At 37.5% G+C, this 18963-nt stretch overlaps 1 protein-coding gene across 1 annotated transcript; it reads left to right on the top strand.

Annotated features, from left to right (window-relative positions):
- The first annotated feature begins 1414 nt into the window (after positions 1-1414).
- LOC306873331 (bifunctional 3'-phosphoadenosine 5'-phosphosulfate synthase 1) lies at positions 1415-18877 on the top strand. Its single transcript, XM_079422563.1, has 12 exons — positions 1415-1625; positions 2168-2282; positions 2389-2624; positions 3037-3175; positions 4067-4185; positions 4882-4995; positions 5131-5242; positions 6619-6824; positions 12422-12557; positions 12767-13035; positions 14621-14850; positions 17499-18877. Exons 1-12 carry the CDS (start codon positions 1566-1568, stop codon positions 17635-17637), a joined length of 1875 nt encoding a protein of 624 aa, XP_079278689.1. The 5' UTR covers positions 1415-1565; the 3' UTR covers positions 17638-18877.
- The last annotated feature ends 86 nt before the right edge of the window (positions 18878-18963 follow it).

Raw genomic sequence — 18963 nt, 5'->3', positions numbered from 1 at the left:
TGCTGCACTGGTTGTTCTAGCTTCACAGCTGTATAATAGAGAAGGTATGTTTCTGAAAACTGTTGTTTACATCAATATTTTAATGCTTAACTGTATCAATGACCTCCTTTAGTCTTAATTTTGAAGCTTAACCTATGCTAAAATTATGAATTGATCAGAAGTAGTTCTGAAGGTTTTCCAAACTAAAATTCATGTTCATTAAATGGTTTTGTTAATAGCCAACCTACGGTGGTGTGTGGGAAAATGCAAAATACAATGAGAATTTTCCTTAAAGGACTTCAGGATTACTCTAATGGCAACCAGGCAAAGCAAAATAATAAAGGGTCAGGGGTGGTTAAGCCAATAGTGGGCAGGCCTGCGATGGCTATTCAGGTCTCCAAAAGTGAAAGCTCCTCGTTTTACAATTTTCTCAGATCTTATCAGGGAGTGTTGGCCGCTCAGAGGACCAAGGGAAGCTCAGTTTCTTCTTGCTGTGTTTAAGGTGCAGGGCAATGAACTAGACTAATGTTCTTCTCATGCTAATTTAAATTTTCATGTCAATAGCCACCTGCTTCCTTACAACATGCTCAACATAGGCTTCATACAATTTAGCCAATAAATTCTATACTATTGGCATCAATGGGGAGGTGGTGATTCTTACAGTGAGTGTACACATTGTACATCATTGTATTGTATAACTTTTTTTGTTTATTTTGGTATATAGTTGTGTTGTACCACTGTGAAGCATGTCTCTAATAAAAATAAAATCACTGTGCATGGGAGGTGACATAAAATTTGATTCTTTTCTATTTCTACCACTTTTTCATACAAATTTCATTCAAATTTCTGACAGTTTTTATATGCTTCATCACAGGACTATGTAATTAAGTATGTAACTGCAAAACACACATAAATTTTAGCCTAAAAAATGCCTTGTATATATACACTGTTTAATCTTTCACAACATGATCATTTATAATATGCAATGAATAACAATGAATAAAGAGTACAAGCTAATTTTAAGTTATATACAAACATACACAAATTTACTAGCAGTGATATTAAAAACCATAAAATGTAATAGAGATGGTTAACTAAAAATAGAAAAAAATATATTCATACACTAATACATAAATTCTTTAATTTTGTATTGGGTCAGTGGGGTCCACACAAATTATGTAGCCTAAAGGGACTTTTTCTATACAAAGCAATATACAAAAAAAAAACATGATTGGCTGCATTATTTTTTTCCCTTGCATGTCTTCCGACAAGTCCCTCCCTTGAGCTGATACTTGTTTGCTTTGGTTTCCACGGCTATATGAACGACTTCTCGATTGTCCAATCACGATCGGCTTTAAAATCATTCCGACCAATCAGATGGCCTAGTAGGCGGAGACTTGACGCTTGAGAGGCGGGACTCACCGGGGCCTCCATCACTTCCTGTGCCGTAGCCTGGGAACCTCTACGCTTCCTTCTGGGCTTCGGTACCCACACAGTGGACCCGGTACTTTATTATAACATCTCCTTCGAATATATATCGCACTGTTTATTTGTTTATCCATCAAGTGTGGATTCAGCGGCTCAGAATGGAGACATCTGGTAACTCGAGTAAGAAGCAGAAACTGAGTAACGCGCCTGAGAGCTGGGTGAGTAACATTAACCGTTAGCAGCTGGATATTGAGGGATGTTTTGTATTACTAATGTGGTACAGTTACAGTAACACACCTCGTGTTATGAATATGGTGTTTTTACTTATGCTGAATCCGACCCATCTTGTTTTTAACTGATAATATAAGCGAAATCCAGAATATTCGTGCTTGTAATAGAGGTCCTTAGTTGTATGAATGTATGAAAAGATGCGTATAATCAATTTATGCATAGATATTACAATTATATTATATTATTTGGTATATATATTATGGCATTAAAAGTATGTGTTTTTTATATATGCATATATAACAAAGTCATTAATTAAAAATAATAACAATTAAAAATAACACCAAGAGACGTGTCCATTCATATTATGTAATTACGTAATGAATAAAGAATGCAATACAACAAACAACGTTTAACTGAAAATGTAACCAAAAACACTTTTTCACATACGTCAATCAAACAGGAGATCTTTGTCAGAGATGAGATAGATGAAATAAATGTGATGTTAATGTGTTTCGTGCAATTTGTGCAGGGGATGCAAAGAGCCACCAATGTGACGTATCAAGCCCATCATGTGAGCAGAAACAAGCGTGGCCAGGTAGTCGGCACTAGAGGAGGATTTCGAGGATGCACGGTGTGGCTTACAGGTACTCTATCAACTTTATTTTGTAAAATAAACAACATAATGTTTCCATCATGGCTGTATCTAAAATTTTCATTAAATATCTTGACCTGTTTGTTCTGCATCCTCAGGTTTGTCTGGTGCGGGTAAGACGACGGTGAGCATGGCTCTGGAGGAGTATCTGGTGTGTCATGGGATCCCCTGCTACACTCTGGATGGAGATAACATCAGGCAGGGCCTCAATAAGAACCTGGGCTTCAGCCCTGAAGACCGAGAGGAGAACATTCGTCGTATCGCAGAAGTGGCAAAACTGTTTGCTGACGCTGGGCTTGTGTGCATCGCCAGCTTCATTTCCCCATACGGCAGGGTGAGAAACATGCAGAACTTTTTGTGTGTGTGTGTGTGTGTATAAGACTTCTTAACCATGTTCAGAAAAATATAATGTGTTTTATATTTTCTCTCATAGTCAAGCTTTTATGGCTCATATAGTCTGATAAAGGAGAATATGGAGCTCGTACTTGAGACCCAAACTGAAATATTCAATATGCATGTATCCAAGATGTTCAAGTAAACCTCAGCTGCTTCAGTCCAGGAAGTGTTCATCTTATTCTCACATTTACTCTATAAAAACATTATGAATTTCACAGCTAAAACACACATGTACCACAGCCTCAAGGGAGATGTACTTGCCTTCGAGATGCATGTATCAACTATGATGCAGTAGGCTTTATAAGGTTGAATGTTTGATCAATTGTTTTTTGTCTGCTGTATGTCCTCAGGATCGTCAGAATGCAAGGAAGATCCACGAAGCTGCTGGCCTTCCATTCTTTGAGGTGTTTGTAGATGCTCCTCTGGATGTGTGTGAGCAGAGAGATGTGAAGGGGCTCTATAAGAGGGCTAGAGCGGGAGAAATCAGAGGTAAGACAATTTTATAGACATACATATTGTACAAAATATGTGTCCAAATATGCTTATTTCCACTCACTCTTTTGATGTAGATACGCTGTGTTTTATGTCTCAAATTGAATCTCTAAATGGTCAGTAGTCAATAGGACAGTCATTCCTAAAGTGTCAACAAACCCAAAGTATTCTCTTAATTTGTGTGACCTATTTGTGCAGAAATATGTAAAATGATTAAACGAGACAAGACAACGGCCTTGGAATGTTTTGAGGCACTGAAGATGGAAAAAGAGTTCTTATATTTTTGCAAAATGTTTACAATAGATTGTGGGCTTATTGGTGTGCGTAGCATTTCATCTTGGGAAGCACAATTGTGATATTAGCATTGTGTGAGTAGTTTGAGAGTAAGTTTAAGGTCTTTGAGAGGTCACACAAAAAATTTTGAGCAAACCGGTGGTGATTCATCACAACCCTTTTGGTTTCCTGAAGAGATTGGGGTGATTATTTGAAAACAGGTTTCTGGTAGGAGATGACTGTGACTCAGCGACACTGTGTTTCCTGCTGTTTTTGTTAGACTTTTCATTTCTTTCAATACGTAAGGGTAAATCAGGTGAAGAGTGATACAGGAAAGATGCAAATCTGAAAGCTGCTAATATCTTGTGAATAGAATGATTGACGTTCATAGCAGGAAGTGTCTTTTTCTCATGTAACTGATACATGCACAACACATCTGAGCTGCTTTATACGGTGGTAGAAAACAACAAATCATTTCAGCGCTACTAAGAATTGAACTGTTTCCAGACCTAGCGAATGAAAATTTGTTTTCATGAAGTGCATTCAGAGTATGTCTGTTTCTGCTTGTGAATTAATTGGGCTTTTAATATAACGGGTTACTTCTGTTGTCCTCAGGGTTCACTGGAATAGACTCTGAGTATGAGAAGCCAGAGGCCCCTGAACTTGTACTGAAGACAGATTCTTGCAGTGTGAACGAGTGCATCCAGCAGCTTCTGGACCTCCTGCAGGAGAGGGTAAGTTCAGTCCTTTCATTCATGTTAAAGTGAATTCAGTGTGAGCCTCAGCTATATGTATCTTCATAGCGTATTTGGAGATTGTGATCTAAATGTCTTGCTTGGTTTACAAAATAATGCATATTTTAAATGACCGGTTGCAAGCACTTCTTGGCACAGAAGTGTTGGTTACATCAATGAATATGTTTACGTGCAAATAAATATTTTGTAACACTATAAATGTATTTACTGTTGCTTTTGATCAATTTAATGCTTTCTTGCTAAATAAAAGAAAGAAAAGAAAATCGTACTGACTCCAGACATTTGAATTATAGTTTATTTAGCAGTGGCAACTCATGGCTAAATGGATGTATTTCTGTGATTACGACAAGACAGCAATTCTAGTTTTTAAATAGAATGAATGAAATTGACTTATTTTGATGCCTTCATGCATTTAACCATCATATTCAAAATATGGCCTTAAACTGAATTTTATGTATATTTTAACTTACTCATTATCACATTACATGATGGAATATTTTTCTATGCAGTGTACGTTGACATCCTTATTTAATTAACACAAGGCCACAGTTGTACTTTAACATTGATTCTTATAGAAAAAGTTGCAAGTTGTCTTAGCAGCATCTCTTATCCTTTCATCATACTTGGATGTGAATGACAATGATCTCTGTTTGATAATGTTTTGACTGTTTGCAGGACATAGTTCCTGTGGACGCATCCTACGAGGTCAAGGAGCTCTATGTGCATGAGAACAAGCTGGACTTGGCAAAGGCGGATGCAGAGACCCTTCCAGCTGTGGAGATAACTAAGGTATCTTCCCTCCTCATATGCCACTCAAATACAGATTTAAACTCCTGCAAATGGTTTGCAAACACATTATGACTTAATAAGGCATAACTTGCATACATCCTAACAGCTAATGTCTGTTCTGTATTGGTGTGGTAGGTGGACATGCAGTGGGTCCAGGTGCTCGCTGAGGGCTGGGCCACTCCTCTGAATGGCTTCATGAGGGAGAGAGAGTACCTACAGTGCCTGCACTTCAACTGTCTGCTTGACGGTAAACAGATGACCTTATGTGATTTTATGTCTTCTCACGGCATAATTTCTTTTTCATGCACTGGCTTCTGAATGCACCACTAGATGGCGACGTTCGACAGTGCAATGCACCTTTTTCTGCCGGCCACTATTACATTCAGGAGTGCATCATCTTTTCCACTTGTTTGGATTTACTGAATCATTTTCTTTTAATTGACGATGACAGAGTGAAGAAACAATTTTTAGAAATATTTTGTGCATTTGTTAAACAGAAAACTTAAGCAAATTGATTGGCCACCAACATCAGTAGGGCATGAAGATACCCAACTCAAGGAGGTCAACAAGTACCTACAAATAATCTACTAATATTTAAGAACTTCAGGGAAGAATCCTGAGAACAACTCCGAATGGGGGTCCAATTGCAAAAAAACATTTCATTTCAGTGAGGGAATCTGAAGGCTCAGCAAGTGGAGTTTAAATGTTAATTAGTGGTAGAAATAAAAGAGCTATTATAGTTTTAATGGTGGCTTGGGTGATGTTTATCGCATGCTCTCAAGCCAGTTTCAGAAACCCGATCATCTGAAATAAAAAGTCGGCACCTTTTTGATTACAAGAACGACAAATGTGCGAATGGCTTTTTAAAACCATAATGCGTTCCTCGCATTTATAGAACTGGGTAATTACAGCAATTTCCCACATCAAGCTTGAGTTTCCAAAAAGTGTCAATTTAGTTTTACAGCCTCATAACGCTCTGCTGTGTGTTGTCTTGCCTAGTATTCAAATTTGCGTTCAAGGTGTGCATTGACACACACACACACACACACACACACACACACACACACCCCTATTAAGATAAAAAAGTGGGCCTGAGTTTAGTTGTGACAGAATACAGCAAGAGAAAGCCATTAGGTGTTCATGCATTACATCAACAGTGTTATTAGACTTGATTTTTGTACATCACACCTTTTGATATTGTTTTGATCCTTACAATATGCCCAGATGGACTCGTGTTGGACCAGACTGCCGTCTTTGTGAAGTGGACAGATTTGTGCATGTTGCGGCCTGATACTAGTTTAATTTGGATTGAGCTGAAATGGGATGCTCGCAGGGCTCTTTCTTATGGAAAACAGCTGTTTCTGCTATGATGTGTGTGTGTGTGTGTGTGTGTGTTTCATCCTGAAAATGGATTTTAAAAGCTTCCCGCTCATATTGCTTTAATCAAGGTGTTGGAACTCTTACGTTCTTAGAAAACTCACCACTTTCACATTCAAGAGTTCTTTCTCTTATCTCGCCCCATAGGTCATAGGACTCTTCCTTTTTAGGCCTTTAAAAGCTGTCGATTTTTCAAAGGCTCAGTCTGGTTGATATATGTACCGTGCATCTGACCTCTGTTTATAGGTGGGGTTATTAACCTGTCGGTACCGGTGGTCCTCCCGGTTTCAAGTGGCGATAAGGAGCGTCTGGATGGCAGCACTGCGTTCGCGCTGGCCTACGGTGGTCGGAGGGTCGCGATACTGCGAAACCCAGAGTTCTACGAACATCGCAAGGAAGAGCGTTGTGCCCGGCAGTGGGGCACCACATGCAAGGATCATCCATACATCAAGGTCAGAGGGGGTCAATATAGACAAAACCTGTATGATTAGAAGATTACTAACAGTTTCCTAACAAAAGTGAAAAAGCTAAAGTTCTGCATGACCAGACACAATCATAGCCATTTAGAACGTATTTCATTGATTGTAATTACTAGATTACTGTAATTACTTTTCTCTGAGCAACTCACTTCTTAGAACTCGGAATTACGCGTTTGAATTTCAACACTATTAATTCCAAATTAGTTGGTGTAATTCGAGTAATCAACAGACAAAACCACAATACAGGAAGTTGTGCAAACAGTTTTTTTGCGGGACATTAGATAGGTGTTTAATGCTGCTAGCTACATTAAACTGCATTGTATGTCTTTTGTTTGTTTTTAAATTGTTCTTGCATAATTAAGATATTTACTGTAGTCAATTTTTGGAGTTATTAAATAGAAATATTACAAAATAACTGCTTAACTACATTGTAATGCTAAAGCCACTGCCATTTTAAGTGGTTAAAATTTATGCAAGTAGTTACAAGTATGAGGATTTGAGTGCATTTTACAAGTTGGAAATGTACTAAACCTCTGGTGCTGTATATTATATATAATATTTATTTATTTATTTATTTTTTTCATTTTGCCGGGGTTTTTTCATGGTACTAAATTGTATTCATGGAATAGTTATGATCCATTTGTTACCAGTTAACGGTTAAAAAGTGGTTAAATTATAACCACTTTTTGAGCATGCTAAATTTCAAAATGTCATAAATTAAAAATTATTTTGAGCAGAGACTTATGTTCGGTGTCTTTTTTTAAAAGGACACTTGGCAGATTATTGCTGAAGTGAAAAAAGTTAAAGTGAAACTTGGTAGAAAAATGGTAGAAGTTTAAGTTTATTATTCTGAAAAGATGTATATGAAATGTGTTTTCTTAAACATGTTTTACTCTAAAACTCTGTGAAAATCAAAGCCATAATCTAAACCAGTTTTGTTCCAAAATTGAGGTTGATATCTCAAACATGAGATTTTGAATGGGCACTGTACCAGATGTTTCAATTAGATAAGATTTGCTTCACACTATTTCCAATGCGGTAATTTTTTTACTGTTTTTAATTTTTTGCAGGACCGTTTAACCTTTCTAAATCATGTCCATAATTATATTGTGTTCACATAGCAAGTGCCAAAACCTTTTCCAAGTTTCGTACAATTCTGATGAAGTAAAAAAAAAAGAAAAAAGGCCGAACAGCACTAGAGGGTTAATTACGGTAATTCTGACGTGGAGTGAATGCACCTATACAACAGTGTGGCGCTAGGTTTTGGACTAATGTGATTTTGTTGTGCTGTTTAACCACATATGTAAACCTAACCATAGACTTGATCCTGGTTAGGATAAAATTGTTGATAAAATATTTCTATCAACTTATGTAAGCAGTTGGAAATAATTAACATCATCCTGTATCTAATTTTTGTTGTCAGCTCCCTCCCTTTTCTGACTCACAAACCACCTGGAAAGTCCCGATTATATGCATGCATGAATGAGAGCACTGTTTAGACTACATACATGTTAATAAGAAAGCAGAATCACAGTGATTCAGCAGCGTGATCCATTAATGCATCACTTTTCACCTGTCTGAGACTGAGCACCCTTTATAGCAATAATTTGCTTCATTGCTCTTTAGTGAACTTTATGAGCAAATATTACTGCTCTTGCTTTGGTTTTCATCTGAAACTCAACCCGCAGTGTTGCGCTAAAGACATTACAGCTTAAATCTACTGTTTTCTTAAAGGACACCTAAGAAGGGACATCATGACTGTGAGTTATCCCAGGGAAATTTTCTTCTAAAATGAAGTTTTGTTTGAATCTGCAATTGTGTTTAAAAGAAAAGGTTTTCTACTTATGCCCCATTTTTTGAAGGTAAAGTCATGGATATCTAGCGAGAAACAGCTGACCTGATGCTTTAATAGGTCTTTGTGCGGTCGCATTGCCAAGCTTTCCTTGGACTGCACTCTGACAGAAGACAGAGCCACGATGCCCTCTTATTCGGTCTATGGAAACAAGGTCTCGCTCTCCCTCTCATCTTTGCTCAGGCCCCGCTTTAGTGATCTCTTTATTCCTCGACCTCCTTCATTTCACACGTGTTTTAGTTGGATTTCTCGCCCGGCGTTCTATTTAAACAGTGTTTAGGCAAGTGGCGCTTTCCTCCTCTCCTCTCCTCTCCTCTCCTCTCCTCTCCTCTCCTCTCCTCTCCTCTCCTCTCCTCTCCTCTCCCCTCCCCTCACCTTCCTCTTACAAATCTTGCAGAGTAAATACTGAACAATTGTTTCCATCTGTAAGTAGGGATTGTGGGCTTAGGTGGACTTTAATGGCTCCGCTCTGTTCCAGCTCGCACTAATGGGCGCCAACGGAGAGCTTTCGGACTCTGGAATGGCCCTGTCTGTCTGCTTGCCTTTGGTCACAAATAAACCCATCCACAGACCAAAGAAAGAAATTGCATGCACACAGGAGAGAAACTAGCAATCGGCTTTCTTTATTTGCAGTATTCTTCTCTCAGTGGTGTTCTCTTGATGAGGTTTAGACTTCTTACAATCCATAAACTTTTGAGTCCTTTTGGAGCTTGTCAAAAGAAAATATTTTTTTCAGAATATTTATTAAGTTATTATTAAATTATAAAATGATATAAACCATATAATATATAATAGTAAAATAATTGTATATATAATTGAGTTTTTATTTCAATTTAAAATTGCGGTAAAAGGTTTACAGTTTGTACATGAAATTGAAATTGTATATTTAATTGTGCATACATATTTACATAAATTTTTACATTTAAATGACTTCTATCGTCATTTTAATTTTTTTTTCTTTTAAAACTCTAATCATTCAATAATAAGCAAATCTCAAAATGAATATGCATTTTTCATAGTGTACTTTATGATCTTGTCATGCCTAAATTGATGTGTAGCATTTTAAACAATTTATTTTATTTCTGGTTTGCATAATTCTTCTTATTATAATTCTAAATTCTAGGCAGAACAGCATAGAATTTAAATATCAGATTACTGGCCATCATTTTTTATTTATTTATTGTTTGGATAATTAATTCAATCAAAATTCTTTTGCGGAAAATGGCTTGCGAATGTTATTTCTAGTTTTTCATCTTATGAATCTGTAATTTGATTTTATGAATCTGTATATGTGAAATATGAAATATACAAGCTGAGAATATACTATGTTCATAGAATCTGGGCCCGTATTCACAAAACATTTTATCTTACCACTAAGAGTTCTCCTAAATGGCAGTAAAAGTTTTTAGCTAAGAGTTTTCTCTTAAAACCTATTCACAAAGCTGCTGAGACAAACTTTTACTAAGGAACAGAGACAAGTCTTAAGCTAAGAGTAATGGCGGGGTTGACCTTGTTGCAATGGATCATGTCAGCATGCTTACTATGCACACAGTGATTGGCTGATAGGAGAGGGGAGGGGTCTCTGTCAGAGATGTATTGATAAAAATATTGTAGAGCACGATATTATGGATAGTTGTGAGTTGGTCTTAGTGACTTACTACTCCTAACATTTCACAGATTTAGGACCTAGTTTTAGCGCTAAAACGCTTCGTGAAATACTCTTAGAGCAAACATTTATGAGTCCTAAACTTAGGACTGACACACCCACTATTTTTAAGATTTTCTCCTAAATCGGCGAGTTATTCTTTTGAAGACTGTGATTGGTTGGTTGTCAAGAAGGAAATAAAAGAGCGCTTTTAAGAGTAGGGTATATTATAAACCTTCACTTTGAAATTACAGGCGTAATTTTTCCTGTTTTACCGTACTCGATCTCGCTCTCTGTCTCTCTCTCACACACACACACACACACACATTATGTATGTATATATATTCTTTATTTTTTATTTACCATGCTGTCATACTTACCGTATTTGATAGGAAATTAACAGAGACATTGCCTAATAAGTGCTGTAACAGATCCAAATCATTACTGCTGCATAGTTGCATTTTTCCAGTTGCCAAATATGTTAATGTAGTGATTACGTCCATTTCTGGCCCTATGGCATTTCAGCGTGGTGTCGGAGATGTTAGCATGTCTTTAATAAGATCGGTCACAAACATGATCCCTGCACGATCTAATGTGTAGCGTCTTATTAACTCACTGTCATGCATTGTGTGCAACACATTTCTTCTCCCTCTTCATGTTTCGTCCATTTTCTCCACTGCTAAAGAAACTCTTAAGCCCTTAAAAGTCCTCATCCGTACTCCTAACAATTTTGGACCTTAAGATCTCTTTTAAGGGTTAAGATTAATTCTGAATTACTTTTTTTTTTTTTTTTTTACCAGGATCTTTTCTTTAATTTTAAGAGGAAACACCCACATTTCTAAGAATTTTCTTAGAATTTTGTTACTAGGAGCAACTCTTAGCACTAAGATTTTTCATGAATATGGGCCATGGTGTCATAGAATGTCTGGTGTGTGTTAAACTCCCTCTGCTGAAGCGTGCCAATCAGCAGGACTGTAAAACATAATGTGAGGTAAATACACTTTTCCTGTTTATTTCGGCAGTCAATCTGACAGCTGAATCCACATTGGGGTTTTGGTGCAGGGGGATGTTAACCAGACTTGAGAGCATTTACCTAATTGCATCATCTATATTTTTTTTTTTTTTTTCCCCTCATTGAAAGGGGTATAGTGCTCAACCAGTGCTCCGCTATTTTCTATGACAGCTAATAGAGTTGATTTACTGTATAGATGCGATTAGTGCCAACAGATCACTCATTGAGTTTTTCCACCGCCAGTCTCTGCAACATAAATTAAATAAACGGCTGCTACTGTTGCTATACTGCGGCCAGCAAATGACAGCTGCACATGCATTCAGTCTTCAAATGCAATGCATCGGATGAAGCGTTTTATTAATATTCACCACTTTTAGGCCTCTCCAAGTTTGCATAATATGATCACATACGAGCCACCAGTGCTGCTGTCAAGTCAAATCAATAGATGAAAGTCTGTGGAGTCTGTAGCCTGATATGATAGGTCACTATATAGAGAGATTGTAATTCCTGGTTTTAAATGAAACTGTGTAGAAATTTAAGCTAATCAACGAGGGGCCCAATTTTAGGAATGATATCAAACTTGTAGACTAGAGCTTTCTAACTAGAATTATTAAACTTGTACAGGGAAAGAAAACTGTATTTACTATTTAAGTTCCTAGGCTGCTACAATGAGCACTTTTAAGGAAAAGCTAGTTGGGTTGTACAGCTCACAACAATCATATTTTTGAAATTCATAGTTGATTCATAGTTAATTTTTTGTATGTTTTCAGAGCCAACTGGTGGTTGGTGATTTTAAATATTTTTTTCTGTCTTTGTGGCTGGTCTGTGGCCAGAAGAAGACTGTAGACAAGACTTTATTCAATAGTTATGTTAGACCACTTTATTACAACATGTTGAGAGTTTAAGTCAGTATGTTCTTGCATGCATCATTTGGTTTCAGAATCTGAAGGGTTCATTATGTTCCTCATGCTTCAAAGAAACAGGAGAAATTATGGCAGTTTTTCCGACAGTATTGTACAGATGATCATTGGTGTTTTTCCTGATGGTCTTTCCTGTGGCAGATGGTGATGGAGAGTGGAGATTGGTTGGTCGGTGGTGATCTCCAGGTGCTGGATCGGATCTACTGGAATGACGGGCTGGATAGTTACAGGCTCACACCAACTGAACTTAAGCAGAAGTTTAAAGAGATGAATGCAGGTATGGAGCTACACTCTAATTTTGACTAGTATGTTGTTGTGAGGTAGAAGTAATCTTGCCCTCGAACTGTAGCGGGTCACATAGACATACATTTTCTTTAATGGAATTGAATTGTGTTGTCATAGACTTGCATTGATTCGTATATTGCTGCAATTAAAATATATATATGACAAGTTCTGAAATATTAAACACTCTTCTCTCATTTTTAGATGCCGTCTTTGCCTTCCAACTGCGGAACCCAGTGCATAATGGCCATGCGCTGCTCATGCAGGACACGCAGCGGCGTCTAACTGAACGTGGCTATCGTCGACCCGTGCTTCTGCTTCACCCACTGGGCGGCTGGACCAAAGATGATGACGTGCCGCTGGCCTGGCGCATGAAACAGCATGCGGCTGTTCTGGAGGAGGGACTGCTTGACCCCAACTCCACCATAGTGGCCATTTTCCCTTCACCGATGATGTATGCCGGCCCAACAGAGGTTAGTGTAAAATGAAAAGGACCGAGAACAGATACCTGAGGCACCCCATTAAAATAATAACTTAAGGTCAGCTGGTCATTATATTTTTCCATATTCTTGCTTTAAGTGGAGATTCTTGAACCTCTAGTCATTTATTAAAGATATGATGTTCACCATATATAAAAAATTAAACCCCCCCCCCCCCCCCCCCCAAGACTATTTTTAATGCAGTTGGTAGCGCTTCATTTTGAAATACCAGATTCAAATTAGTCTTGTAGTTTTTGAGATCTTTCTCAGTATGTTATTCTTAAAGTATCCCATACTTGCATACTTTAGGAATTACAAATTATTTGATATATGCAATATTTTATAGAAAGAAGCTCTATCAAATGCACTTTGTACTAAAAATGATAATTAAAACGGCATCTGAAGCCAATGAACATTTGTATGGAAAGTTAGTGGTGAGGAAACTTGCACAGGGCACATTCCTCCATGAATCGTCGGTGGTGCACTGGATTTCTGATCTGTTCCACCTAACCTGTGCTTGAGGCTGAAGACAACAGGACAGGCTCTTCTTGTGGGCATCATGCATCTCTGGACTTTCCAGTAGGATTTGATTTGTGTCTCCAAGAGAGATATAAACAGAACCAAATTGTTTAGAAGCCAGTGGCGTCTACAATCCATACATACATGCACACACACACACACACACACACACAGAGCAAGCACAAATGGGGAGCTTTCTTCTGACAAAACTTGTTGCTGGTGTAGTGTTCCATGGCTATTTTGAAGTCTCTTGTTCTTTAATCATGTGGCCGGGGACATTAAAAATATATTGGGAGCAGACAGAGTCTTAAGACTAAAGCAGCCCACAGGAAGCACTCGTTCACCTCATTGACTTATGAGGAGGAAGCAGGGGACACGTTGACTCCACAGAAAAGAATCAGCTTAGGTGATGTAGGCCAATTCTAATCATATGTCCATAATAAGAGATGTTTTCATTTATCTTGAAATAATACGTTTTGACGTTTTTTTAAATTGTTGCCATCTCTGTGCCATTAAACAAAATATCACATTTGGATTTGGTTTACATTATCATTGTTCTTCCAATTTTAAGCATAGGATTGTTAATCAGAAAATGAAATCTGTCACCCTCTATCTATTCACCCTCATGTTGTTCCAACCTTTCTTTCATTTGTGAATAACATAAGTTCAGCACAGATTGTGCCATATGTTTTTTTTTTTTTTCTGTATCAATCCGTTTGACTTGTACGTCTTATAAAATCACACAGCTGTTTTATCTCAAAAACCAAAATTGAAGTTAGACACTTAAAATCTTCCTGTTGTGGGTGGTCTCAAATCTTATTCGCATGCATTTGGTTGCAAGAACATTTTGTTATGCCATATTCAAATATACACAAATGTGAATGACATTTGAGAGCTATAACACGTTTATAATTTTAAGCAAGTAATCGTTTAAATTTCGCCTTTTTCTCGCACAATGCTCAACAACAACTCCAATTCTCATTTGTAAGTCAACTGGATGGACTAACACTTAGATTAGTTTTATAAAAAAAATAAAATACATCTGAACTGCTTCCAACAGGTGCAGTGGCACTGTAGGGCCCGGATGGTGGCTGGGGCCAACTTTTACATAGTGGGCCGTGACCCCGCAGGAATGCCTCACCCAGACACAGGTAAAGACCTCTACGAGCCCTCCCACGGAGCTAAAGTTCTCACCATGGCCCCTGGACTCATATCCCTGGAAATCGTGCCTTTCAAAGTGGCAGCCTACAATAAAGCCAAGAAGGCCATGGATTTTTATGACCCCAAAAAGTAAGTTTGTCTTTTTTCCCCCTTTAAATTGGCCTTTCTTTCTATTAAAACAAACTAACTATACAAATTGAGTAAGTCAAGTATCTTTAAGCAACTAATTTCATCAAATTTGAGACTTGGGCATATTGAGAGTTGTGGTAAATTGAAACCAACCGCTGAAGGCATGAATTTACTTCATAAACATTTATCTTCTATACATGTTCAAACAATCTATCACTGTACAATCTTCCCTCCATGTTAGGCTTCCTCGATTCCTAGCTGCGTTGCCAAGAATAACAGGAAATTTTTTGTTGTTGTGTGCTTTCACCAAATTCTACGGCTTTGCTCCATTCTTTGAAGTCATTTAGAAGTGGAGATCTGCCATTATTCCTCTGGTGCTGTGCAAATGCTGCGGAAGATGACTAACGAAAATCATGCGTTTTCATTGCGTCACTGCTATCGAGTTAACAGGCTTTTCAGTCGTCTCTGGTGAAGACCAAGTAGCATGTCAACATGCAGCAAAATGGACTTTTAATGTTGCATGATCTTTATGCAAATGAACCGCCCACACAGAGTTTAAAGGAGTTAAAGTTAAAACTTAAAACTTAAAAAAAAAAAAAAAAGAAGGAAATTGTATCCATTTCTCACCCTCACTGTCATTCCAAAACAATATATGGCTGTTTTTTTCCCATGGAAGAACAACAACAACAAAGACAGATCTTCAAATAGATCTTTCATCTGTTAAGATTCAAAGAGGACCAGAAAAAAACCCACTATGAAAATAATCTATACAAATCATTTAAGTGCATTAAGGTCACTCTGTTCAAGTTTAAAAGAATATAAACATTTGAAGTAGTCAATAAAGAGCAGCTTGGAGATTCTGTAAAACATCTCCTTTTGGCTTCCATGCAAGAAAACTGTAATATGAGACCATTTTTGGAATTACTGTTCCTCTACCTATGTTTTAAGTGGTGCAATTATTTATTGAGATCATTGCTTACCTTGATATGTGATGTCGAGCCGCATGTGACAGTGGGGCTGGAGGTTACTGGCATCACTTCCCTCCTCCATCCCAGCAAGACCCCCGAAAAATTGGTTGGGGGGGCGGGGTTGGGGTGGCAGACTCACACTCCGTCTGACTTTCAAAGGGCCCCGCTTGGCGCCTTAGTAAATTTATGGCGTTCCGTCTGCTCCTTTAGCAGGGTGTTGGGCCTGGCCAAATTCGAGACGAATATGGATGCTGAGCCTAATTGCCAACCATCCCCCTTAAAGTCCTCTTCTAAAATGCCTCAAATCAGTCCAACCTGTTTCTCATTTAAATGCATATTAACTGTTCTCTATGGAGTTGGAGTTTATGTGTTCCACCCCTTCAGCCCATTGAAGTGACTACCAGGTGGAATGGTGATAATATTCCATAAACTATCATTTGGGGCTCCATCCAATAGTAGGATGCATCATATTTGCCTGTTACTACTGGATGATTGCTAAGGTGTTCTGAATGCATGTTAGGGTATTGATAGGGTGTTTTAGGTGGTTACTAGGGTGCTACCATGTAGTTTTGTATTCTGAATTCTTACTAAGGTGTTTGCAACATTTCTTATTATTATCAATGTTGAAAACAGTTTTGCTACTTAATATTTTTTTGGAAACAGTCAGGACATTTTTTCAGGATTCCTTGATAAGTAGAAAGTTAAAAAGAACTGCATTTATTTGAAATGGGAACTGTTGTAACATTATAGTTGTCACTTTTCACTTTCACTTTTGATCAATTTAATGCATTCTTGCTGAATTGAAGTATTAATTTATTTGGGAAAAAAAAACGTACTGACCCCAAACTTATGAACGGTAGCAGTGTATTTTTATCCTGTACCGTAAGCGTATATAAAATAAAATGAATCCTATTAAACACTCTATATGTACCATAAAAATTACTTGACTGACTCAAAATATTTGGGTTTGTTCAAATGCATTACTCAACATTCCACATTATAAGCGCATAAAACTGCTTGTCTAGACTGTGCACGACACGTTTAATGAATGTGGTTACAATAGGGAAAGCGCAGTGCAACAGTGTACATTTATAAATTCATTGCACTGTTTGAATTTGTTTTCGTAAGGTCTGCATCTTAATTGAAGAACAACTAATCCGTAACAAATAAACCCTATCCGTAGGAGCCGTTGAGGATTGTATTTAGACTAGTGTTCGAGTTTTATTCATGCAGTTGAAGACTAATTAGCTCTATTTATCAGACGTTTTGCACTGTTTATTTTCAAAGCATTTGTTTAAATGAAAATGTGTAGCCGAGAGTTTGGATTTAATGACGTGGGTCTGAAGTTTAGATTTCTGTTTCTTGCTAATTTATTTTTTGTCTAGAAGTAAAGTCAGCCTGTTTACCTCCTCGTCTTTGCACCGTTGAAAGGAATTATGTGGCTTGAAGAGCCACTTGAGAGAACATATTTTTATCATAGAGCTCTTTTCAGAGAATAATGCATCGTTCCCTCCAGAGCAAAACGTCCCGAACAATGGAGCAGTGTACAACACCTAGTTATTATCTCTGACGCAAACCCCGAGATTATGTTTCTTTTTCATTTTCTTATCACATTTGGTTCTACACCGTCCCTTTACCGTGCACATCTTAACATTCCCTCTGCCGTCTCGTTTTACCCAGACACCAGGACTATGACTTCATCTCAGGAACCCGCATGCGGAGGATGGCTCGCGAGGGCCAGAACCCTCCAGAAGGCTTCATGGCACCCAAAGCCTGGAATGTTCTCAAGGAATACTACCAGTCTTTGGAGAAGGCCTAAGCTGGTTTCCAGGTGCGGAGAGAGTGAGCCAGAAGCAATTCTGTTACAGTGAAAGAAGGGAAAGGAGGCGGAGATGGAGGTGATCTTGGTTTGTAAAAAACCAAAACACACACACACACAATAATTGAACACTGGGACCACCCAAAGGACTTATTGCACTGTTTTGGATGTTGTTCCTCATTTAAATCACTTTCATAGTTCAGAGTCTTATGGCAGCATTTTTATATGTTCGGTTAAAAAAAAAGAAAAGCGAGTTAACTTATGAAAGGTGCATTTTAAGTATTCAATACTGTAAAGACAGAAAACTAAACTGTTTTATTAGCAAATTATGCCATCTCTATTCTTGTACACTCCATAATCGCTGTTGCAATTGGATAAAATAAAAAAATTGCCCTACTTGCCTTAAAGAGCTTTTATTGAAACTGTTACATTTACAGCATTGTTCTGGCTTTAATGCATGTTGAGCTCTACTGACAGCATTTATGCTGATAAAAGTCAGTAAAATCAGTAAAGCTGATACGTTTTGCACAATATGTGCAAGAATAAAGGACTTTTTGCATAGAGAAATATCAAAACAAAAGACCTAGAACCCGTTGCATAATTAAACAATGTATTTATGAATATAAAAATACATTGCAAGTACACTAATGTAAACTTTTTTCTGTCTTACATTTCAACCTGCCACAAATGCTGTTGGTAGAGCTTAATGTACTGAGCAATGAACAATTCCTGGAGCCAAAATGTGTGCCTGGATGTGACTGTATACAGTTATTGTGACGGTTGATATCATTAGAAAAAACCCTGTTGTTTTATTCAACAATTATTCAACTAGGTGTGGTGACAACAGTATATCCTTTGTGTTCGTTTTGGCAGCATCTTATTCTAAAATCTGGACAACTGTTTAAGGAACTTGCTTGCAAAGCAGCAAAACTATTTAAATCTGTGAGGTTTGTTCTTGAAGTTACTGGCATAACTTTAATAGCATCTGTCTAGTCTGTAACATTTCTAACCGTAGTGATTTGATATTCCTTTGTTTGAATCTAGTGTTTTGTTGAACAAAATGATTTAGCTTTTTCTTTAGGTGCATTTTTTGTAGTATTTATTTGTATGACTTTTTGTGTTGTACTAGAATAGAAAAACTATCATGTAGACGTTCTTCAGTTTACAACTCCTAGTTGTCCTGTTTATTTTGAACAGCATTGTCCTTCTTACCTCAGTGTCTTTAATAAACCATTCCACCAAAAAAAAACACAAATATCAGCTTCATTAATATTAAAAGTCTGTGTTTGTTGAAAAATATGAGAAGACATGAAAATCACTGATCAT

Source organism: Barbus barbus, assembly GCF_936440315.1.
Source record: "Barbus barbus genome assembly, chromosome: 7".
Lineage (NCBI taxonomy): Eukaryota > Metazoa > Chordata > Actinopteri > Cypriniformes > Cyprinidae > Barbus > Barbus barbus.
The sequence above is the reverse complement of the archived record's forward strand: the minus strand, read 5'-3'. Positions and strand labels throughout refer to the sequence as shown.